A 24,488-nucleotide genomic window follows, 5' to 3' on the forward strand; every position below is an offset into this window, starting at 1 on the left:
AATGTGGGAGCCAGAGGACATCCTTGTCGCACCCCAAGGTGAACAGGGAATGGCTCCGACTCCCGGCCACGTAGTTTTACCCGGGCCCGCTCACCATCATGAAGGTCCTTAATGATCGTGAGCAGCCGGTCAGGGACTCCGAAAGCACGAAGAACAACCCAGAGCCCAGGCCTACTTATGGTATCATAGGCCTTGACCAGGTGTAGGTCTTGTTGGAATTCCCGACACCTCTGCTGTACCAAACGGACAGAAAATATGGCATCTGTGCAGGACCGCCCTTTCCTGAAACCACATTGGGGCTCTGCAAGCCTCTCCTCAGAGTGCCTGGCAAGGCGATGTTGAATAATCCTTGCCAGGACCTTTCCGGGCACACTGAGGAGTGAGATGCCCCTGTAGTTGTTACAATCTGTGCGGTCTCCCTTCTTAAAGATGGGGACCACCAGGGCATCCTTTCAGTCCTGCGGAACCCGTCCAGTCGTCCAGACTAATGTTATGATGTCATGTAGGGCAGTCTGTGCACAAACGCCACCCTCCCTCAGCATTTCTCTTGGGATTTAATTTCTGCCCGGTGACTTTCCTGGTCTCAGACTCTGGATCGCCTTCAGTACTTCCTCAACAGATGGCACTTCAGACAGCCACTCACAGGGGGTGACTTCCTCTTCCAATATTTGAGGCACAGCAGCCTCAGCAGGGTCATCCCCACTTTGTCCAACAATGTTTTCCATGTGGAGGGATTTCCTTTCCCCCAGGACAAATCTGCAAACCTGTTCCTGGGGGTCGGAGATTGGATCACCGTTCTTTCCCCTAATGATGGTAATAGGTGTGGCGTTGCAGGTTCCTTTTTTGATGGAGTTAAATAGTGATTTGTGATCGCGGGCCATTGAGGCAGACTCCATCTCCTCAGCAACCCGCGATCCCCACCCATCCTTGCAGCGCGTAAACCTCCTCATTCTCTGACGTGGGATGCTGTAGACGATTAGAGTAGGCTTGTTGCTTTTTCTCAACCATCCTGAATACCTCCTCAGTCAGCCAGGGTCTCTGGGGAGGTCTGAACCGCGTACCCAAAGCAGCCATTGCAGCTGCATGAGTCACAGTCCTAAACCTCGCCCATTTACCCTCGACGTCAGGAGGAGTGGGGGACGATGCTAACCCCAGCCGCAAGCGATGATGAAATTCTCTCTTGCAACTTCCATCAGCTAGCTGAGACCAGGCCACCTTAGGTTGGGATGGGGTCCTGGGTGTACACCCACCACCGGAGTGGAAGAATGGCAGGCGCATCTTACAGATGACTAGTCGATGGTCAGAGGGCAGATCAGCTCCACGGTAGGTCCTGGTGTCAAGGACATGGGCTCGCATCCGCTGTTCCGTCACTATGTAGTCCAGAAGATGTTCTTGCTTGGAGCCGGCATGCATCCATGATATTGTGTGGATGCGCCGATGCCGGAACAGCGTGTTGGTAATTACAAGCCCATGGGCTGCACAAAAATCTAGCAGCCTCCTACCGTTGTTATTGAGCTGATCTGGCCCATGCCTTCTAATCACTCCAGACCAGGTGCCAGCATATTGACCAACTCGGGTATTGAAGTCACCCAACAAGATGACTCTATCCCGAGGGGCTACTTTAGCCAGCACCTGTGACAGGAGGTCATAGAATGCATCTGACTCATCGGCCTTGCCTGCATCCCTCCATGGATGTTCGTCTTCGGTGGGGACATAAGTAACCACGACCACCATATTCTTAGGTTTTTTCGGTAAAGTAAAACCACGACCACCACTTCTCGCCTCCGGTTGATGGGAAGGATAGTGCAAAGTAGCCTGGGGTTTACAGCTTCCCACAGCTCACCGCCATGCTTCCACGCCCCCTTCATTATTTTGTTCAGAAGAAGAGCCACTCCCTGTTGTTTGGCGGTCTCCTGCCCCGAGTAGAGGATTGTCCACCCCTCATGGTGGCAGGAGTCAGAGCCGGTCCACCGGACCTCCTGAATGCCACAGAGATCCAGGCAGTACCGGTCCAGCTCCCGACAGAGGAGTGGCAGCCTCTCCTCCGCAGTGAGCGTTCGAACATTGCACGTGGCCATCCGTAGTGGCTTTTTGTTGTTTCTGGAGGAGCCCCGAGGGTGAAGATTAAATGTCCTGGCTCCGCCACACTCATGCACACACACACACACACAAGTATCACCAACACTGCCTACGAAACCGTACTGGCCCCACTACCTAGCGCCCCCCTGCCATAGGAACGCAGAATTTCCCACCACTGGCCACCGACAGAGCCGCCGCTAAACCTCTGGGCAAGGGGTCCGTCTAAAAGCTCACGAGTTCATCTCGCATGCGACGCGACGCCGCAGACGCCGCACTGAGCGTCACGAACGGTCCGCCACCCCCACGGTGCGAGCCACTCGCTCGCCCGCAGCTCGCGAGCCGTGTCCAGCGGCTTGGACGCACGTGGCCACGTCCCAGGGGGTTGGTGGCACGCGAGGTGGCGGTCACAGACCGGCGCGAGGTTACACCGTGCGTGATAGCGAGTCCAAAAACAATGTGAATCCGCGTGGTGACCTCGAAGCGAGGAGGGGGGAGAGTGTGGGTTACCACTCGGGGTCATCACTCGGGGTCATCACGCGGGGTCACCACGAGGGGTCACCACGCGGGGTCACCACTCGGGGTCACCACGCGGCTGAAACTAAATTCAACAAGGCGGTAGCCACACGAGGATGAGAATCCCCACCGACTGGGATATGCGACGTAGCACCGTAACCACCACCACCACGACGACGATGATGATGATAATAAATTAAATAATTAAATCAATGCCCCCGGCAGCTTTCGTTTGAACCGCGGACCCGGATTCCGCCTCCCTGTGTCTCATCAGCAGCGTGCAGCCTTGTACTTAAAACAAAAACACCCCACAATGTGAACCGATTAAGACTTTAAACTTCTTATTGGTTCTTTCGGTAAAGTCACGTAGAAGGGAAGTAATAAAATAATAAAAATAAAACAAAATACAACAATTCTCACGACGTTTCGGCCACAACGCAAGCAGCCGTCCTCAGGTGAAAACCAGGTCGTCGAGGCGACAGCGTCTGAATGACGCCTCGACGACCTGGGTTTCACCTGAGGACGGCTGCTTGCGTTGTGGCCGAAACGTCGTGAGAATTGTTTTATTGTTTTATTTGTATTATTTTATTACTTCCCTTCTACGTGACTTTACCGAAAGAACCAATAAGATAAATCCCTGCAGTCACGAAAGCTTTAAATCGAAACTTTTAAACTTGTTTTATAGTTACCAGGCAGGGCCCTGCGGAGCTGCTGTGTAGCTCTGTCAGAAGCGACGTGGCTACCACAAGCGATAGCGGCTCAACCAAGTGGCTCATCGTCATCATCGTGGACATTTATAGCGGCAGCCAAACACCCGGAGACAAATCAACGCGGCCACGGGGAGAGAGACGCCACAAACTCCAAATACACAGCAGCAGCGGCAGGCGTCAGGGTCGGGATCGAACCCACGACCTCCTGCCTACCAGGCGAGGCAGTTAACATCTCCTAGCCACGGTCTCTTACCCACAAAACCCCACGGTGTCTCTTACCCACAAACCCCCGCATCCCTTCTCGAGGATCCGCCCCGTTCCTTCCCCCACAAAATCTGCTACAAACATCCCCGACGGTCTCAACGCCTTCCGCCAGCGGGGGGGGGGGGGGGGCAGTGGGGGGGGGGGGAGAGTTTGACTCGAGGGGGGGCGGCAATGGGGAGGGGGGGGGTGAGTTTTACTCGAGGGGGGGGGGGGCAGAGGGGGGGGGAGTTTGACTCGAGGGGGGGCGGCAGTGGGGGGGGGGCGGCAGTGGGGGGGGGGGGGGGGCGGTCGGTCGCCCTCCCAGTTTTAAAAACTGCGCAGCAGCATCGCCCTCGTCGCAACATCAGCAGGGTCGTCACCGTCGTCACAACATCAGCAGCATCGCCGTCGTCACGACAACGTCGACAGCATCATCATCGTCGTCACAACGACACCAGCAGCAGCATCACCGTCATCACAACAACGACAGCATCGTCATCGTCGTCACAACAACGACAACAGCATCATCATCGCCGTTGTCACAACAACAGCAGCAATATTATCATCGTCATAACAGCAGCAACAGCATCACCATCGCGATACAAAGCACATTGCAATACAAAAAGACAAAGGCCCCCTGTGTAGCCTTTCCTAGGCTGTTGGGGCAAGTGCTGTCAGCGAGCAGCACCCACGAAGGCCGGCACGGCACACCTATGAAGGGCTGGCGTGGCCAGCACCACGCGCGCCCGGCCGCCTTTGTCTCCCCCAATGCTGATGCTTACTGCACACCGCACGGGGCACTCATTCATGAGGCTGAGTCGACCTAGGGGACGGGCGCCCAGCACCGGTTCAAGTTGTCGCTGCCACTGTTGTCGGTCGTGAGCGGGAATTGGACTCGGCGTCGCCGGGCATTGTGGCGCGGCGCGCTAACCGCTGCGCCACCACTCCCCACTATATTGCTATACAAAGACAAGAATCCCACCCGAAAGCCTTTACCAGACTGTTGGGGCAAGTGCTGTTAGCGAGCACCTCTGAAGGCCGGCACGGCACACGAGGGGGTGGGTGGCCAACACCACGCCCGGCCGACTTTGTCTCCCCAGTGGCGATGTTTACTACACACCGTCCCAGGTACTCATTTGAGGCTGAGTCGACCTCGAGGAGGCCCAGGACCCAATCAGATAACCGTCACCGGTGTTGACCGTGAGCCGGGTTCGTAGTGCAGCGCGCTAAGCGTTGCACTACCCCTCACCGCTACATCACTAGACACACGCACACCTAAACCTATACGCACACATACACACGTACACGCGCACACGGTCCCTATTGCAGAGTTAAGGCCGGCACTCTCAATGCCGTAGACTCGAGTGCCGCAGACCGGAGCAAGACACAAGCTCAACAGAGCGGCGACCCACAGCGGCGGTGAGCGCCGGAGAGGTACGGGCGAATCCTCCAATGGCCGCTAGCCGCCATTTTGTTCCAGGCCGCCATTTTTTTATCTCCTTTGGCAGCCATTTTTTTCTCCTTTGGCCGCCATTTTCAATGGCCGCCCTGCAAGCGCCCCAAGATGGCGGCTACCATCGAAAAAATTTCAATTGGCGTTCCACCGAGCCCCCCATATCGGCACAAACTCCGTCCAAATGTGACCTCCTCCGCCGCTGGTATCGGGGGCGGCCAACGTGGCACAGGTGTGGTGGTTAGCAATCTGGAGCGTCGCGCCGGAAGATGGAATCGAACCGTGGTCGCAAACCAATGGTGCGAGTTTCTATCCCTAAATCCAGCCGATCGTGTCCACCCGCGAGCACACGCGGACGTGCGGGCATGCGAGCGTGCGGGCGGACGGGCGGGCGGGTGGGCGGGCGAGTGGCTAGCCGGCGGTCGTCTAAAGCGAGGGTAAACTCCCGGCTCTTCCGTGACACGTTGTGGCCAACATGGAAGAGTAGGCCAAAGTAAAGTCTCGTTGGTGAAGTGACCAAAAGCCCGGCAGAAGCGCTTCCCAAACCATGACGGTCCCTTTGCCCCTCACTCGCACGTTTAAACAACGCGCCCTGCGAGGAGATGGGGGGGAGGGTGTGGGGCAGTGGGGGGGGGGAGCGAGTTGGGGCGCCTTCCGCCAGCCCGCGCCCTGAGCAAGGGAGTTTGGGGCAGGGCCGCACCTTCACACCGCAAGCCGACCGACGGCACACGCAACACCGGAAACGTCGGAGCCAAACGTTCGGTGGCGGCGTTGGGCCAACGTCGGTGCCAGACATTGCTGCGACGTTGGACCTAACGTTGGTCAAAACGTTGGGCCGACAAACGGATCCGGAGCACGTGCCGACGTTTGGGGCCGTTGTGGCCGCGGTGGTCACCACGCTCGGTCGTTGCGTTTAAACTTTGACCTCCGTGTTGTCCACGTGCATCAGCTGGGCCCTCATCGACTGGATGCTGTTTGTGATCTTCTTCTGATGTCCCACCAGCGTGATGCCCGTCCGCCGGATGTCGCTGCGTGGGTGGTGGGAGGAGGCGGAGGAGGAGTATGGACGGAGGAAGAGCAGAAAGGAGGAGGAACGAGGCAGGAGGATGGAGGAGGAGGAGGAAAGAGGAAAAACAAATGTCGGGTTTTTATAATTGATTGATTGGGTTAAGGCCACTACAGAATGAGCCAGGCCAAGTAAGTAGTGAGTAGTGAGTGACTGAGTAGTGACTGAATAATGAGTAATTAGTGAGAGAGCAGTAATTAAGTAGTGGATGGTGAGTAAGCAGTGATTAGTGATAAGTGTGTGAGTATTGAATTAGCAGTGAATAGTGAGTATAGCATCGTGAGTGTGTAGCGAATGAGTATAGAAAAGTGAATGAACAGTGAGTAGATTGTAAATGTAGAGTATCGAGAGAGTATAGAGTAGTGAGTGAGTAGTACGAGTGAGTAGTGAGTGAGTAATGAGCGACTGAGTATTGAGTGAGAATAGCGTAGTAAGTCAGTAAGTAGTGAGTGAACAAGTGTTGTGTGTAGTGAGTGACTGAGTATCTAATGAGTAAGTAGTGAATGCGTAGTGAGTAAGTAGTGGGTGTGTAGTGAGTGAGTAGTGTGAGTAGTGAGTCAGTAGTGCGAGTAGCGAGCGAATGAGTATTGAGTATAAAATAGCGAGTAAGTCGTGAGTGGTGTCAGTGAGTAGCAAGTAAGTAGTGAGTGAGTAGTGAGTGAGCGAGTAGTCTGAGTAGTGAGTGAGTAGTGCAAGTAGTGAGCGACTGAGTATTGAGTATAAAATAGCGAGTAAGTCGTGTCAGTGAGTAGCGAGTAAGTAGTGAGTGAGCGAGTAGTATGAGTGAGTAGTGAGTGCCTGAGTAGTGAGTGACTGAGTAGCGAGTGAGTGAGTAGTGAGCGGGCGGGCGACGCACTCGATGGTCATGCGGGCGACTGCGTCGAGCGAGCCGTATCCGGCGCGGGTGAAGCGCTCCTTGTACTGCCCCATCTTGATGGCGTCCAGCCACTCGCCCACCGACGAGAAGGCGGTACAGCCCGGCGCGTGCTGGTCGTAGAACGGGTTGTGTGGCCTACGGGCAGCACAGACGAAACTCAGCTCAACCGCTATGCCAACTCAAGCCTCCAGTAGGCCGCGGGCCTCCTCTGTGCTCTACAGCTATGCCAGCTCAAGCCTCCAGTAGGCCACGGGCCTCCTCTGTGCTATACAGCTATGCCAGCTCAAGCCTCCAGTAAGCCACAAGCCTTCTCTGTGCCCTACAGCTATGCCAGCTCAAGCCTCCAGTAGGCCACGGGCCTCCTCTGTGCTATACAGCTATGCCAGCTCAAGCCTCCAGTAGGCCGCGGGCCTCCTCTGTGCTCTACAGCTATGCCAGCTCAAGCCTCCAGTAGGCCGCGGGCCTTCTCTGTGCTCTACAGCTACTCCGGCTTCAGTCTGCTGCTGTGGGTTAGGGCTTATGGCTAGCGGCTTGGGGTTAACTCTCAGGGCTAGTGCAAGGGGTAATGTCTATGGCTTAGTGTTAGGTTTAGATGGGGTCAGTGTGAGCGGGGTACAGGGGCTAGACAACTTGTGGTGGCGTTGGCCAGGGTTCAGCGATAGGGTGAGGGGGTCAGCATGAGAGCGGGGGTACGGGGCCGGACACCTAGTGGTGGCGTTGGCCAGGATCTTGAGGCTGTTGGGGTTGCGGATGAGGCGGTCGAGGAGGGAGAGGATGTGGCCGAACTTGGGCCGGTCGGCGCAGGCCTTCTGCCAGCAGTCGAGCATGAGCTGGTGGAGCGCGGCGGGGCAGTCCATGGGCGCCGGCAGACGGTAGCCCTCCTCGATCGACTTCATCACCTGCGCGGCGACCACAACCTTAACCAGCTCAACAACCACCTCGACCACCAACAACCCACAACCAAAACACCAACAACAAGACTATTTGTAGAGAGAGGTGGCGAGAAAGAGATGGAGAGAGAGATGACGAGATGGAGATTGATGCTTTTACGATTCCGCTTGTTAACCTGGGAGAGCCTCACTGAGTTTCGTGAGAGCCAAGATTTCGCAGCGCAGTTCGTTCTCCTCTAACGCCACGTGGTGTTTGCACATCGCGAATTGGATACACAACGCGACGATGAATGTATTACAGGGAAGAACATTTTTGTTGTAACGCAGACGTCAATTGGATGTAGCAACGCAATTCGGGTGAACAGAGTAGGAATAAGCGGCGGTCGTAACGGCTGCCTGGACGTAGCATCGCCATCGTCACCGTCGTCATTGTCGTCATCGCACGAGGTATTGAGATGCTGCTGGATGATGCTTCTAGACGCTACCCACCACACGCCTCGGTCTTTGTTCAGGCCCGGCGTTACTACGCATCTCACGGCGTTATCGCGCTTTACCTCCTACATCAGAGAGTCTTTATTATAACGCAGTTTTTCCATAACACGGTGCAACGACAACCACCGCCATTGCCGTGTTACAGGAGAAAAACAGTGAAGCGATCCGAAAGGCGAGCGGGGCGAGCGTGGCGAGCGGGGCGAGCGTGGCTGCACTCACGTCCTGGTTGCTCATGTCCCAGTAGGGCCGCTCCCCGTAGGACATCACCTCCCACATGACGACGCCGTAGCTCCACACGTCGCTCGCCCACGTGAACGTGCGCAGCACTATCGCCTCGGGAGCCGTCCAGCGGATCGGGATCTTACCCCCCTGCTGGGGAGGGTGAGGGGGGTGACCACATGGGGAGTTTGTAATGGCCGGGTCGGAGGAAGGAGCCAATTCCAACGAATTTCTGCGAGTTCGATTTCTAGATCTGTCCCTTAGGGGAGTCCATGACTACACACCCACATGTACACACACACACATGTACACACACGTACACACACACGTGTACACACACGTACACACAGGTGGGCAAGGTGCTGAGTGGGGGAGGCGTGGACGCCCCCCGCTCACCACGGTGGTGTAGGTGGCGTGCGAGTCGTCCTCCAGCACGCGCGAGAGCCCAAAGTCGGAGACCTTGCACACGAGGCCGGCGCTGACGAGGACGTTCCTGGCGGCCAGGTCGCGGTGGACGTAGCCGGTGTCGGCCAGGTAGCGCATGCCGGCCGCTACGCCACGCAGCATGCCCACCAGCTGCATCACCGCAAAGCGCCCGTCGTTCCTCTGGAGGCACGCACCCGACACGCGCGTCACACACGTGCACCACGCGACACACGTGCACCACGCGACACGCGCGCATCACACACGTGCACCACGCGACACGCGCACACACGTGCACCACGCGACACGCGCGCATCACACATGTGCACCACGCGACACGCGCGCACACACGTGCACCACGCGACACGCGCGCACACACGTGCACCACGCGACACGCGCGCACACACGTGCACCACGCGACACGCGCACACACGTGCACCACGCGACACGCGTGCACGACACGTGCACCACGCGCACGCATCACACACGCGGAGGGGGGGGGGTAGGCAGGGAGGGGTGAGATGAAGGGAGAAATGGGGAGGGAGACGGGGAGATGGAGAGTGAGATGGACAGATGTTTTATTGTGAGAGCGAGCAAACACTGTGCAGTGGTGCGATGCATGTTGACGTTATCGTTGTTACCGTCATGGTCGTCGTTGTTACCGTCATGGCCGCCGTTGTTACCGTAATGGCCGTCGTTGTTACCATCATGGTCGTCGTTGTTACCGTCATGGCCGTCGTTGTTACCATCATGGCCGCCGTTGTTACCATCTTGGCCGTCGTTGTTACTGTCATGGCCGTGACTTACTCTGAGGAAGGAGTCGAGTGAGCCGTTCTCCATGAACTCCGTGACGATCATGAGCGGTTTACCTGCCAACAAAAACAACAAAGACGACCGCCGTTCACCACTAAGTAAACCTGCAACTAAGTTTAACTACTTTTTACATTTACCAGGTGAGGCCCCACTGAGCTATGTAGCTCTTTATCAGAAGCGACGTGGCCATCACAAGTGATCGCTCAACGAAGTGGCTCATGATCATCATCATCGTCATCATCGTCATCATCATCGTCATCATCGTCATCATCGTCGTCATCGTCGTCATCATCGTCGTCATCATCGTCGTCATCATCATCACGGCGAGAGAGACACCGCAAACTCCAAATATACAGCAGGCGTCAGGGTTGGGATCAAACCAACGACCTCCTGCAGACCAGGCGAGGGAGTTAACATCTCGTCACCGCGGCACCTAAGGGGCGGTGACGTCACCACGGCGCTTGTGCCAGGGCAGGTGCACTTTGAGGCCATCGCATGACGTATCGAAGGCTCTCGCCGATGGCAAGAGGTCACGGGACAGACCCCAGGTGCCATGGGTTTAGGTACTCACACAGATACACAGACACACACACAGGCACACACACAGACACTCACACAGACACACACAGACACACACAGACACACACAAAGACACACACACAGACACACACACTCCCACAGACACACACACAGACACACACACACACAGACACACACACAGACACACACACTCCCACAGACACACACACAGACACACACACACACAGACACACACACTCCCACAGACACACACACAGACACACACACAGACACACACACTCCCACAGACACACACACCACTCGTTCACACAGTCCACCCTGTACCACCAATGCCACCATCACCACCACCGCATGGCCTCACTCTTCGTGCTACGCACCCACTCACTCGTCTCAGTGCTCAATCAACTACGTCTCATCCTCTCTCTCCCCCCCTCTCTCCCTGTCCCTACCCCATCCCTCCCCCTCTCTCTCCCCCCTCTCACTCTTGGTGACGACCCCGCGCAGCTGGATCACGTTCCCGTGCTCGAACTGCCCCATGATGCTGGCCTCCGCCAGGAAGTCTCGCCGCTGCTGCTCCGAGTATCCGGGCCGCAGCGTCTTGATGGCCACGCAGGTCTCCCTGCGGCCCCCCAGAAGCCCCCCGCCCCCCCCCGCGCCGCCGGCACCCCCCACCGCGCAGCGCAGACGGCCCAGGCACACCTCGCCAAACTCCCCTGGGGGGGGGGGGGGGGCGAGGTGGGGGGGGGGACACACAAACAGAGACGGAGTTGCTAACCCCGTGCAGCCTCCAGCAGGCTGTGGGGGCCAAGCGCCGGCAGCGGGAAGCAGCAGCAGCAGCCGCCGTGGAGGCTGTCGGCACCGTGGCACGTGCAGAGGGGGGGGGGGGCGGTGAGCACCACGGCGCTGTTTGGCCCGGCTTAGGGGGCACCCCCGGTGGCAGCCATCCCCAGTGGCGGGAGAGGGGGGGAGGTGGGGTGCCGTAGTGGTGGTGGTGGTGCAGTGGTGGTGGTGGTGCAGTAGTGGTGGTGCGGTAGTGGCGGTGGTGGTGCAGTGGTGGTGGTTGCGGTGGTGGTGGTGCGGTGGTGGTGGTGCGGTGGTGGTGGTACGGTAGTGGTGGTGCATTGGTGGTGGTGCGTTGGTGGTGGTGCGGTGGTGGTGGTATGGTAGTGGTGGTGGTGCGGTAGTGGTGGTGGTGCGGTAGTGGCGGTGGTAGTGCGGTGGTGGTGGTGCGGTGGTGGTGGTGCGGTGGTGGTGCTGCGGTGGTGGTGGTGCGGTGGTGGTGGTAGCTCACCGCCACCAATGACCTTCTCGATCTTGATGGCGGAGGGAGCGATCTCCTTGGCGAACTCGCGCACCGCCAGGCTGGGGTCCTCGTACGCGTGGGGGTCCACGTAGGACCTGACACCCGGCAGCATCGCTGGGACCATCACAACCATTACAATCACAACCATTGCAATCATCACAATCATCACAATTCTCACAATCAGGGGGGGGGGAGGAAGAGGCAGGAAGGAGGAGGGGGGAGGAGGGGGGGTAGGAGGAGGGGGGTAGTAGGAGGGGGGTAGTAGGAGGGGGGAGGAGGGGGGGAGGAGGGGGGGGGTAGGAGGGGGGTAGTAGGAGGGGGGAGGAGGGGGGGGAGGAGGGGGGGGGTAGGAGGAGGGGGGAGGAGGGGGGGTAGGAGGAGGGGATAGTAGGAGGGGGGAGGAGGGGGGGGGGTTAGGAGGAGGGGGGAGTGAGGGGGGTAGTAGGAGGGGGGAGGAGGGGGGGTAGGAGGAGGGGGGGTAGTAGGAGGGGGGAGGAGGGGGGGGAGGAGGGGGGGGGGGTTAGGAGGAGGGGGGAGTGAGGGGGGTAGTAGGAGGGGGGAGGAGGGGGGGGAGGAGGGGGGGGTTAGGAGGAGGGGGGAGTGAGGGGGGTAGTAGGAGGGGGGAGGAGGGGGGGGAGGAGGGGGGGGGGGTAGGAGGAGGGGGTAGTAGGAGGGGGGAGGAGGGGGGGGGAGGAGGGGGGGGTTAGGAGGAGGGGGGAGTGAGGGGGGTAGTAGGAGGGGGGAGGAGGAGGGGGTAGTAGGAGGGGGGGGGGGGTAGGAGGAGGAATCTGATGAGTTGTGAAGCTCTTTTTTGACCGATGCTTCAATATGGGGGCAGCAGCAGCATCATCATCAGCATCATCATCAGCATCATCATCAGCATCATCAGCATCATCAGCAGCAGCATCATCATCGGCAGCATCAGCATCATCATCAGCATCATCAGCATCATCATCGGCAGCATCAGCATCATCACCATCACCAGCAGCATCATCAGCAGCATCATCATGATCATCAGCAGCATCAGCAGCAGCATCATCACCATCATCATCAGCATCATCATCATGATCATCAGCATCATCATCAGCATCATCATCAGCATCATCAGCATCATCAGCAGCATCATCATCATCGCCATCAGCGTCTCACCGTGCCCGTTTTCGAACTGCTGCTTCTCATCATCCTGCTTGGCCTTGCTGTACCCACAGCGCCTGCCACACACACACACACCGCAGGCAAAGGTCTCCCGTGTAGCCCACGCCACCCTGTGGGGCAAGTGCTGCCTGTTAGCGAGTGGTGGCCTCCTCTAGGATGGGTGGGGGGGCAGGCCAAGATAGTCCGACACAAAACGAGATGTTAACTACATCGCCAGGTAGGCAGGAGGTCGTAGGTTTGATTCTGACCCTGATGCCTGCTGTATATTTGGAGTTTGCGTCTCTTTCATCATCATCATCATCACGGTGGCTAGGAGATGTTAACTCCCTCGCCTGGTGTGCAGAAGGTCGTGGGTTTGATCCCGACCCTGACCCCTGCTGCTGTATAGTTGGAGTTTGTGTCTCTCTCCGTTGTCGCGTGGATTTTTCTCTGGGTCCTCCGGTTTTTCCCGTGCACATTGAGAATCAACATGCCACGTGTTTAGAGCATGTGGCTGCTACTATAAATTCGCATGTGACGACGACGACGATGACGATGATGATGATGACGATGGTGATGATGATGGTGATGATGATGGTGATGATGATGGTGATGATGATGGTGATGATGATGATGATGGTGAGCCACTGGGTTGAGCTGCGATCGTTTGTGATGGCCGGGTCGCTTCTGATGAAGAGCTACACAGCAGTGGGTACCTTACCCACTGGTCAGAGAAGATAAAAAATAGTTTAGTTACCACAAGTCGCGGACACAAACTTTTTGATTTAACGCAACGTCACTCCGGCGTGAGATCATCAAACGAGAAGCCACGCTGCGTCATCTGTCCTCGACGGGACGTCTGTGACAAAGAGCTTCATAGCTTATCAGATTCCTCCTCCTCCTCCTCCTCCAGTCTCAACAGAGATTGTGACTTTGATGCGGGACAGCGTCGCGTTGTCACCAGTGGGGGGTGGGGGGTGGGGGGGGGGTGGGGGGTGGGGGGGGGTGGGGGGTGGGGGTGGTGGCTTCGCCTGACCTGCGAGTGATCAGCAGTCCAGCGGCCAGCAGCAGCACGGCCGTCACCACGATGGCCACCGTCACGCCGGCCACCGTCACGTGGCCCCCCGCCGTGGCCACGGCGTGGGAGGCTACGCGGACGCACACACAGACAGACAGAGACACACACAGATACACACACAGATACACAGACACACACACAGTCATACACAGATACACACAGACACACACACAGACACACACAGATACACACACAGACACACACATCACACAGACAACAACCGCCATTCGCCACTAAGTGGCGGTGACGTCACCACGTCGCTTGTGCCAGGCCATGTGCACCCTGAGGCCACGTGAAGTGTCGAACGCCCGCTGGCAGGAGGTCACGGGGCAGACCCAGGTGCCACGGGTCGACTGACCGAGATGACCCAGATGACTGGCTGATGCACCACCTGTGCCCCCTACTGTGCCAACTTGCTGTGCTTTAGCCACCCGGCGCTCCGCTCGTTGTTGTGAGCGTCGCTCCTCCGCCCTCCGTTGTTGTTGGAGGGCGACTGCCTCCAACTGCCCAGTAGCGTCCTTCACGAGCCTCCTCCACTGAGGCCGATCTTGACACCGCTGGTACCAGTCATCGGCAAGTCCACTCAGCTCCACGTCCTCCTGTACCACATCACTCCATCTCTTCTCTAGCCCGTGCCGCGCCCGTTTAGCCCCCTCGATCCGGCCGAACAAAAGCTGTTTAGGCATGCGATGGCTGGGCATGCGGGCTACATGACCCAGCCAACGCAGCCTTGCCTGCCGGAGGAGCTCACTGATGGGACTTTGCCCAGATCTTTCAAGGACTTGTGAGCTCCTCACACAATCCAGCCTGGTTAAACCCATGATGGATCGTAGGCAGGCCAGCCTAAATGTTTCCAACCGGCGAAGATGCTCCATTAGGGGGGTCCACGTTTCGCAAGCGTAGAGAAGGGAGGGAATGACCGTGGCCGAGAAGACCTGAAGCTTCGTGCGGAGCGACAGACCAGGTAGCTTCCACACAGCGTTACGCAACCGATGAAAAGATATTGCCGCTCGACTGATTCGGAGTGAGACCTCTGCTGATAAACTGGAGCCGGTCATAAGCACACTGCCCAGGTATGAGAAACTCTCCACTCTCTCCACAACTGCCCCATCACCGATTGGGAGTTGTGGGGGTGGAGTGCCCGATGGTACAAAATACCCAGGCAGGTGCTTAGTTTTGGTGGGGCTGATGGTAAGGCCCCACCTCTTAGTGGCACGCTCCATACAGACACACACAGACACACACCCACATACACACACAGACACACACAGACGCACAGACAGACACACACACAAACACACAGACACACACAGACAGACACACGTACAAAACACACGTACATACAGACACACACAGACAGACACACGTACAGACAGCCACACACACAGACAGTCATACAGATACACACAGACAGACACACGTACAGACAGACACACGAACAAACAGACAGACATCCACAGACACACACACACAGAGACATCAAACCGCTTGATCCGGGAGAGCCCCCCCCCCTCCCTCCCGTCAACGTACCGCCGCCGGGGGCCGTGGTGAACTCGACGGGGAGGCTGAAGGCCCCGAAGCCGGCCACGGTGCGGGCCCTCACCGAGATCTTGTAGCGCCGCCCGGCACGCAGGCCCCGCACCACGGCGCGGGCCAACGGCACGGACATCACCGTCACGTTGGGCCTGCCCTGCACGCCACGTCGGGGGGGGGGGGGGGGGGTGAGGCGTGGGCCTCTGGCGAAGGCTTCTCCTGAATGCGTTCAGAACACGACCACCACCGCTGCCACCATCATCACCACCACTACCACCAACACTGCCACCACCATCATCACCACCACTACCACCAACACTGCTGCCACCATCATCACCACCACTACCACCACCGCTGCCACCATCATCACCACTACCACGAACACTGCCACCACCATCATCACCACCACCGCTGCCACCATCATCACCACCACCGCTGCTACCATCATCACCACCACCACCAACACTGCCACCACCATCATCACCACCAACACTGCCACCACCATCATCACCACCACCAACACTGCCACCACCATCATCACCACCATCATCCCCACCATCACCACCAACACCACCATTACCACCACCATCACCACCAACACCATCACCACTGCCACCATCACCACCAACACTGCCACTACCATCATCCCCACCATCATCCCCACCATCACCACCAACACCATCATCACCACCAACAGCACCACCACCATTACCACCAACACCACCACCAACCCCACCACCACCATCACCACCACTGCCACCATCATCACCACCAAGATCACCACCATTACCACCACCACCACCAACACCACCTACACCATTACCACCACCACCACCACCATCCCCACCAACACGACCACCACCAACACGCTCCCCCCCCCACCCCCCGTAGCCGTGTCACCTTCTCGGACACGGTGAGCTCGTAGTCGAGAATGAGTCCGTTGGGCTGGAGCGGCCGCTCCCACGAGACGGAGATGGAGTCCCTCGTGCTCGACTCCTTGCGCACCGAGGGGACGCGCGACGGCGCTGGGAGAGCAGAGACGGCGCGGAGCGTGACTCACGCGGCAGCAGCAGCAGTAGCAGCAGTATTAGTAGTAGCAGTAGTAGCAGTAGTAGTAGCAGCAGCAGCAGTAGTAGCAGCAGCAGTAGTAGTAGCAGCAGCAGTAGTAGTAGCAGCAGTATTAGTAGCAGTAGCAGCAGCAGTAGTAGTAGTAGTAGCAGTAGTAGCAGCAGTAGTAGTAGCAGCAGTAGTAGTAGTAGCAGCAGTAGTAGCAGTAGTAGTAGCAGCAGTAGCAGCAGCAGTAGTAGCAGTAGCAGCAGTAGTAGTAGCAGCAGCTGTAGCAGCAGTAGCAGCAGTAGTAGTATCAGCAGTAGTAGTAGTGTCAGCAGTAGTAGTAGTGTCAGCAATAGTAGTAGTAGCAGCAGCTGTAGCAGTAGTAGCAGCAGTAGTAGCAGCATCAGTAGTAGTATTAGTATCAGTATCAGCAGTGGCATCAGCAGTAGCATCAGCAGCAGCATCAGCAGCAGCATCAGCAGCAGTAGTGGTAGTATCAGTATCAGCAGCAGCATCAGCAGCATCATCAGCAGTATCAGCAGCATCAGCGGCGCAGCAGCCCACCGGCCTGGTTGGTGGTGACGCTGACCGACACGAAGGGCCCCGCCGCGTTGGCGGCGCCCGAGACGCCGTTGGCGGCGCGCACGCGCAGCGTGTATCCCGTGTGCGGCGCCAGGCCCCGCACGGCCGCCTCGGGGCGGACGAGGCCCTCCCGGGCCGGCTCGAAAATGGGATCGGGCGACCCGCACGGCACGCAGCCGCCGTCCCCGCTGGGAGCGCCGGGCGGCTCCGGCGGAGTTCCCGGCCCCGGCCGCGGGCGCACGGAGCGGCGCGCTCTCCGCGCCGCCCCGGCGGGCTCCGGGAAGCGTTGGGGTCGCGCCGACGGGAGGCGAGGTTGGGGGCCCGGGGGGCGTCGTCTCGACGGCGGCGGCAGAGGATCGCGGCGCTCCGGCTCCGAGACGTCCGCCCGGAACTCCGGGAAAACTCCGACGGGATCCTGGGCACGGAACTGCGTCGGGAAGAGGCGGTTCCGGATCCGGAGTCCCAAGGAATCCCGAATGACGCCGCCGGTGCCGCCGCCGCCGGTGCCGCTGGCGTTCCAGTTGTCCGGAGAGACCCGGAGAGGCTGCAGCTGCTGCTGCTGCTGCTGGAAATTCTGCGTGAATCTGAGCGTGAGAAGCTCTTGCTGAGGGGGGGCAGGAGGGGGGGCAGGAGGGGGGGTGCCACAGCGGAGGCACTCCAGCGAGTAGGAGAGGTCAGAGCGGCCCCCGAGGTCGGCGGGGGGCGACCACGAGAGCCACACGGACGTCCCGTTGACCCGCGACACGAGGTCACGGGGAGACGACGGGGGGCCTGCGGGGGGGGGGGGGGGGACACGCGGGAGAGACGCACAAAGACACGGAGACACGGGGATTGGGAGAGGGGCCGTGGACATGGAGAGAGACGTGGGCACGTGTGTATGGGTGTGTGCGTACGTGTGTGTGTGTAAGTGTCTACGTGTGTACGTACGTGTGTATATCTGTGTGTACGTACGTGCGTGCGTGCGTACGTACATGTGTGTGTAAGTGTCTACGTGCGTACGTACGTGTGTTTGTGCGTACATGTGTGCGTACGTACGTGTGTGTGTGCGTGCGTGCGTGTGCGTACATATGTGAGTGCGTGTGTGTGCGTACGTATGTGTGTGTATATCTGTGTGTACGTACGTGCGTGCGTGCGTACGTACATGTGTGTGTAAGTGTCTACGTGCGTACGTACGTGTGTTTGTGCGTACATGTGTGCGTACGTGTGTGTGTGTGCGTGCGTGCGTGTGCGTACATATGTGAGTGCGTGTGTGTGCGTACGTGTGTGTGTACGTGTCTACGTACGTATCGTGTGTGTAAATCTGTGTGTACGTGTGTACATACGTGTGTGTGTGCGTACGTACGTGTGTGTGCATACATGTGCGTACGTGTGCGTACGTGTGTGTGTGTACGTGTGTGTGTGTGCGTGTGTGTGTGTACGTACGTGTGCACGGCGTGGAAGCCGCTTCGTGGGGGGCTCTGTGGAACCCCGCGCTGCACGCGCACGAGCTGGCCCCCCGCTGCACCGAGTGGCTCATTGGGGGGCAGCGCAGACAGCCCGCTCGCCCCCCGTCTCCCCCGGGCCCCCCGGCGCTGTAGAAGCCTGGCCTGCACGCTACACCAGAGCGGAGAGACGTCAGCCACCTCGCCTGGTGCGCAGGAGGGCGTGGGCTCAATCACGACCCTGACTGCTGTTTTATAGTTGGAGTTTGCACCTCCAAATCTCATCATCATCACCACGGTGGCTAGGAGATGTGTAGCCTCAGCAGACTGTAGGGGCAAGTGCTGTTAGCGAGCACCTATGAAGGCCGGTCCGGCACGCGAGGGGGTTGGTGGCCAACACCACGGTGGCCGAGAAGACCTGAAGCTTCGTGCGGAGCGACAGACCAGGTAGCTTCCACACAGCAGCGTTACACAACCGATGCAAAGATATTGCCGCTCGACTGATTCGGTGTGAGACCTCTGCTGTTAAACCGGAGCCGGTCATGAGCACACTGCCCAGGTATGAAAAACTCTCCACTCTCTCCACAGCTGCCCCATCACCGATTGGGAGTTGTGGGGGTGGAGTGCCCGATGGTACAAAATACCCAGGCAGGTGCTTCGTTTTGGTGGGGCTGATGGTAAGGCCCCACCTGTTAGTGGCACACTCCAGTTTCAGCAGCAGCGTCTCCAACTCCTCCTCTGAATGAGCAGCAATTACCAAATCATCGGCATACATAACGTGGTTGACCAATAGGGAGCTATCCCTTGACCGCACCCGGGCATCGATCAGCCTCTCATTATATCTGTACCAAATGGAGATTCCCGCGGTAGAGCTATTGAAGGCTTCACGAACTACGCGGTCAAAATAGATGTTAAATAATGAGGACATCCCTGTCGCACCCCAAGGTGTACAGGGAATGGCTCTGACTCCTGGCCACGTCGTTTTACCCGGGCCCGCTCACCATCATGAAGGTCCTTAATTATCGTGAGCAGAGGGTCAGGGACACCGATAGCACGAACAACAACCCAGAGCCCAGCCCTACTTATGGTATCATAGGCCTTGAGCAGGTCAATAAAGCAGAGATGTAGGTCTTGTTGAAATTCCCTACGCCTCTGCTGTAGGGACGGACAGAAAATATGGCATCTGTGCAGGACCACATCCACACACATACACACACCCCCCACACACATCCACACACACCCACACATACACATCCACACACCCCCACACACACACATCCACAACAACAACCGCCATTCGCCACTAAGTACACACACACGTACACACACACGTACACACACATACACACACACACGTACACACACACACGTACACACACGTACGTACACGTACACACACATGTACATACACCCACACATGTACACACACCCACACACACGTACACACACCCACACACGTACACACGTACAGACACACACACCCACACACACGTACACACACACACACGTACACACACACGTACACACACGTACACACACGCACACATGTACACACACATGTACACACACCCACACACACTCCACCCACCTCTGCACGTCACCTCCACGCCTCCTCCCGCCCCCCCGCTCACCGTCCGCTCGTTCCCCCCCCCCTCCTCCTCCTCCTGCCCCCCCTCCCCACCACCCCCTCCACCTCCTCCACCTCCTCCACCTCGTCCACCTCATCCACCTCCTGGTAGCCGGGCCGACACCCGCAGCTGCCGATCGGCACCAGCCACTCGCCGTCGGCGCTGCAGAACATCCGCGGCGGCGGGGGCAAAGGCGCCGGCGCGCCCCCCGTCACGGCCGCCTTTGTCTCCCCTCCCCCCGGCGAGGAGGGGGAGGAGGGGGGGAGGCTCTCGGGCCTCGGCGCGTTCGAGAGGGGGGCCGGACGGAGTGCCGCGCGGAGGTTCTGGGGGGGCCCCTTGCGGCAGGGGTCCCGCGTTGGGGGCGCACTGCCCCTGCACCTGTCCACAAAGACAAAGATCCCCCGTGTAGCCTCGGTAGAATGTTGGGGCAAGTGCTGTTAGCGGGCAGCACCTGTGAAGGCCGGAACGGCACACGAGGGTGTGGGTGGCCAGCACCACGCCCGGCCGCCTTTGTCTCTCCGGTGGCGATGTTTACTACACACCGCACCGGCTACTCAGTTGAGGCGACCTAGGGGAGGCCCAGGACCAGTTCAGAATAATCGTCACACAGGCAGAGTCTCTCTCTCACTCTCCCTCTCTCTGTCTCTCTCTGTCTCTCTCTCTGTCTCTCTCTGTCTCTCACTCTCCTTCTCAGTCTCTCTGTCTCTCTCTCTGTCTCTCTGTTTCCCATACCCCACATCTCTCACACGTGTATGTTGAACTTCTTTCGCACCATACGTAGCCCTCCCCACCACCGCCGCTCACCTCCACGAGCGACGAGGCGTCGGCCCCCGCCACCGTCTGCGGGAAGCGCGTGAGGCCGCGCCGCGTCGCGGGGCAGCGCTTGTAGAAGAGGCGCAGCGACAGGAGCGCCACGCAGGCCCCCACGTCCTGCAGGGCCACCAGGACGCGCGGCCCCGACAGCGGGCCCAGCTCCCGCACCTCGGTGTTCAGCTTCAGCACCCGCTCGCCCACGTCCACCTACGCCGGAAGATGGGGCGGTGACAGGAGCCGTGAAGGATGGTCGAACGGTGGACCGGGGTCCAGATTTCCCCACACGGCAGCGGAGAGCCTTGACTAGGCCTCGGCCGCCGCACCTCGGCGCTCGGCTTCGGCGCCCGCTCGCCACACGTCCACCTACGTGGAGACATTGGGTGGCGGTGACCGGAGTGGTGAAGTATGGTCAAAGAAGCGACCACTGTGTGGGGAGGCCTTCACAAAGGTTAGAAGTACATCTCGGAATTGGGAGTTAGCGGTCAAGATTAGAGTCGGGGTTACGGGGTATGTCTCGGGGTTAGCGGTAGGGTTAGGTAGAGCAGTTAGTGCAGGTCTAGGGGTCAGGGTTTGGTGTAAGGCTTAGTGGCAGGTCTGGGGATTAGGCTCAGGGCAGTGCTCTTCATTGCAAGGCTCACGGGCCACTGGCGGTTGCCCCTAGTGGCCTCTCGTGCGGGTGGTGGGTGCTGCTGTCAACCCCCCCGTGGCTTCAACCTGCGTGGCGGCCCTCACACCGATGGAGTCTTACCAGCGAAAGTGCCTCTCGCCATCCCCTCCCCGCCCCCTGAGAGTGAGTGAAGACCGCTGGGATAGGGGCGGCTACGGCTCGGGGTGAGAGTCAAGCGGGCCTAGTCACGGGTAGGCCCTGGGAGTCGGAATTGTTGTTTGCGACGGCTCAGAATCCACGCAGTCGACTCCAACCAATCCGCGAGCCATAATCGGCCCACCGGCGGTTGGGGGGGGGGGGAATTCCACCTTGCCAGGGCGGGCGCCAGTCCGTCCGCGCGACCGGTGAGCGGCGATCGGGGTCACCAAAAACGGGGGTGGGGGGGGCAGCATTAACGTGGCCCCGGGACGCAGGGACGGGGGTGGTTAATGGCCGGGGCAATCCGTCCCATCGTCTCATTATCAGCTCATGTCGTTAACCCTGCCAGGGCTGATTAAGCGAGAGCAGATGGCGCAGAACTCCGCCGCCGTGAGCGCGATTGATTAATTAACGAGCCCGGGATAATCACTGGGGGAGGGAGGGGGGGCTCATAATGACCGTGGCATTGATACCCAGAAGCCGTCCTCGCAGCGGCGGTGGCTTTTGGCTCAGCGATCGAACAAATGCGGTGACCGCATCGCACACTCTCAGATGCTATCTACCCTACACTACACTATACACTACACTACACACTAAACACTATACACTACACTATACACTACACTATACACTACACTATACACTACACACTACTATACACTACACTATACACTACACTGTACACTACACTATACACTAGTGCTGTACTAGTATACTACACTATACACTACACTAATATACACAATACACTACAATACACTACACTATACACTACACTACTATACACTACACTACTATACACTACACTATACACTACACTATACACTAGTGCTGTACTAGTAACGAATTGGCACGTTCTGTTTACGTGACAACCCTCACTAGTTGGCCGTGGTGGCGGGTTTTAACGACACAACGTTTATAGACTTACGCGATCTCACCCACAGCAACCTCGACTGTGGACCACATCGGTCGCGACTTCCTCCCACGCGTCAAAGACACTCACAGACCCCCCCCAGCCCCCCCCCCAAACCCCTCCCCCAGACCCTCCCCCCCAACCCCTCCCCCCGACCCCCCCCAGCCCCCCCCCCAGACCCTCCCACCCAGACCCCCCCCCCAGACCCCACCCCACCCCCCCCCGGTAACCTGCGTGAAGCTCTCATCTGCGGCGATGGTGTCGATCTTGACGAGGCCGTCCTCGCTGAGCGGCGGCTCTCCCCCCCCGCCGCCGCCCCCGCCCCCCCTCCTCCCCGAAGTAAAGGTTGAAGGTCTCCTTGCAGGTGCCGGGCACGCCGGGGATGCTGCCGCAGTCGCGCAGCGTGAAGCGCAGCTCGAGCAGCAGGCGGCGCGCCGGGCCCCGCGGCACCGCCGGGGAGCGCAGCCAGTTGCTCTGCCCGGGGGGCGACATCACGTTGCACACCTGGAAGGTGCGCAGCGGGCGGTTGTGCTCGTCGATCTCGCTGATCTCCTCCCACTGCGGGGGGAGGGGGGGGACATGGGGGGTGGGGGTAAGTGGGGCAGAAAGTGGGGAGGCAAGGTGCTGATTGCCGATTGGTGGGTTGTGCTCGGCGATCTTGCTTGAGGAGTATACACACACCACACACACACACCACACACACACACCACACACACACACCACACACACACACCACACACACACACCACACACACACACCACACACACACACCACACACACACACCACACACACACACACACACACACACACCACACACACACACCACACACACACACCACACACACACACCACACACACACACCACACACACACACACCACACACACATCATACACACCACACACGCACATAGAGAGTCACAGACTCACATAGAGACCCATAGACTTACACTGAGACCCACAGACTCACACAGAGACCCACAGACTCACATAGAGACCCACAGACTCACAGAGACCCACAGACTCACACAGAGACCCACAGACTCACACATGGCCGGGTTTGTGGCTCAGCGCGCTAACCGCTGCGCCACCGCTCTCCACTCACCCACACACACAAAGACAAAGTTCCCCCCGGTAGCCTTCACAGACAGTTGGGGCAAGTGCCGTTAGCACGCACCACGGCTGCTTGCGTTGTGGCCGAAACGTCGTGAGAATTATTTTATTATGTTTTATTTTTATTATTTTATTATTTCCATTCTACGTGACTTTACCGAAAGAACCAAGAACACGCACCACGTGTCACCTCCCCCCTCCCCCAATCTCCTCCCCCCCTCCCCCAATCTGTCTCTCTCCCTCGTTAATTAGTGGCCCAATTAAGCGACAGTAGCACCCCCCCTCCCTCCCCCGGCAACGGTTGAACACCCCCCGTGAATTCACCCCCCCCTCACCCCCCCTCACCCCCCCTCACCCCTCCCCTCACCCCCCCTCACCCCCCCCCCCCCACTCACCCCCCTCACACCGTCCCCGATCATCTGCGGCAATCCGCGGACATTCCATATTGCTGTGACGGGCGCCTGAACCGTGCACACGCAGGCCCGGCCAGAAACGTCTTGTTGAGTCGGGCACCGGAGGTGGCTCGAATTCAGTCAGCCGATCATCACTCAAGGGTCGATAAATTGAGGAGCAATTTGGGGGGTGGGGGGGGGGCTGTCAATACATTTGTTGAGCCCCCCCATTATGAGGCCCTGGCCCCCAACCTTGTCAATTGTTTGAGTTTTGAAAACTAATTTCTGTAGAACTGCTGCTGGTTGTTGTTGTTGTGGTTGTTGTTGTTGTTGTGGTTGTTGTGTTTAGTTTATTGTCCTTCCCTCCGCACACTCAGAATAGCAAAGGTTGTCTACGTACGG

At 58.6% G+C, this 24,488-nt stretch overlaps 1 protein-coding gene across 1 annotated transcript in view; it reads right to left on the reverse strand.

Annotated features, from left to right (window-relative positions):
- Positions 1 to 3,829: 3,829 nt before the first annotated feature.
- LOC144952511 (ephrin type-A receptor 4-like) overlaps positions 3,830 to 24,488 on the reverse strand; it is a 31,488-nt gene continuing 10,829 nt past the window's right edge. The window contains 19 exon segments of the mRNA XM_078882957.1: positions 3,830 to 6,026; positions 6,921 to 7,076; positions 7,647 to 7,840; positions 8,543 to 8,695; positions 8,939 to 9,148; positions 9,773 to 9,834; positions 10,801 to 11,031; positions 11,610 to 11,735; positions 12,771 to 12,832; positions 13,792 to 13,903; positions 15,364 to 15,523; positions 16,267 to 16,391; positions 16,984 to 17,772; positions 18,424 to 18,628; positions 20,116 to 20,421; positions 20,423 to 20,428; positions 20,855 to 21,070; positions 22,812 to 22,872; positions 22,874 to 23,139. Of these exon segments, the coding sequence (XP_078739083.1) occupies positions 5,912 to 6,026; positions 6,921 to 7,076; positions 7,647 to 7,840; positions 8,543 to 8,695; positions 8,939 to 9,148; positions 9,773 to 9,834; positions 10,801 to 11,031; positions 11,610 to 11,735; positions 12,771 to 12,832; positions 13,792 to 13,903; positions 15,364 to 15,523; positions 16,267 to 16,391; positions 16,984 to 17,772; positions 18,424 to 18,628; positions 20,116 to 20,421; positions 20,423 to 20,428; positions 20,855 to 21,070; positions 22,812 to 22,872; positions 22,874 to 23,139 (3,555 nt within the window). The 3' untranslated portion in view covers positions 3,830 to 5,911.

This window comes from Lampetra fluviatilis, chromosome 68 (genome assembly GCF_964198595.1).
Source record: "Lampetra fluviatilis chromosome 68, kcLamFluv1.1, whole genome shotgun sequence".
Lineage (NCBI taxonomy): Eukaryota > Metazoa > Chordata > Hyperoartia > Petromyzontiformes > Petromyzontidae > Lampetra > Lampetra fluviatilis.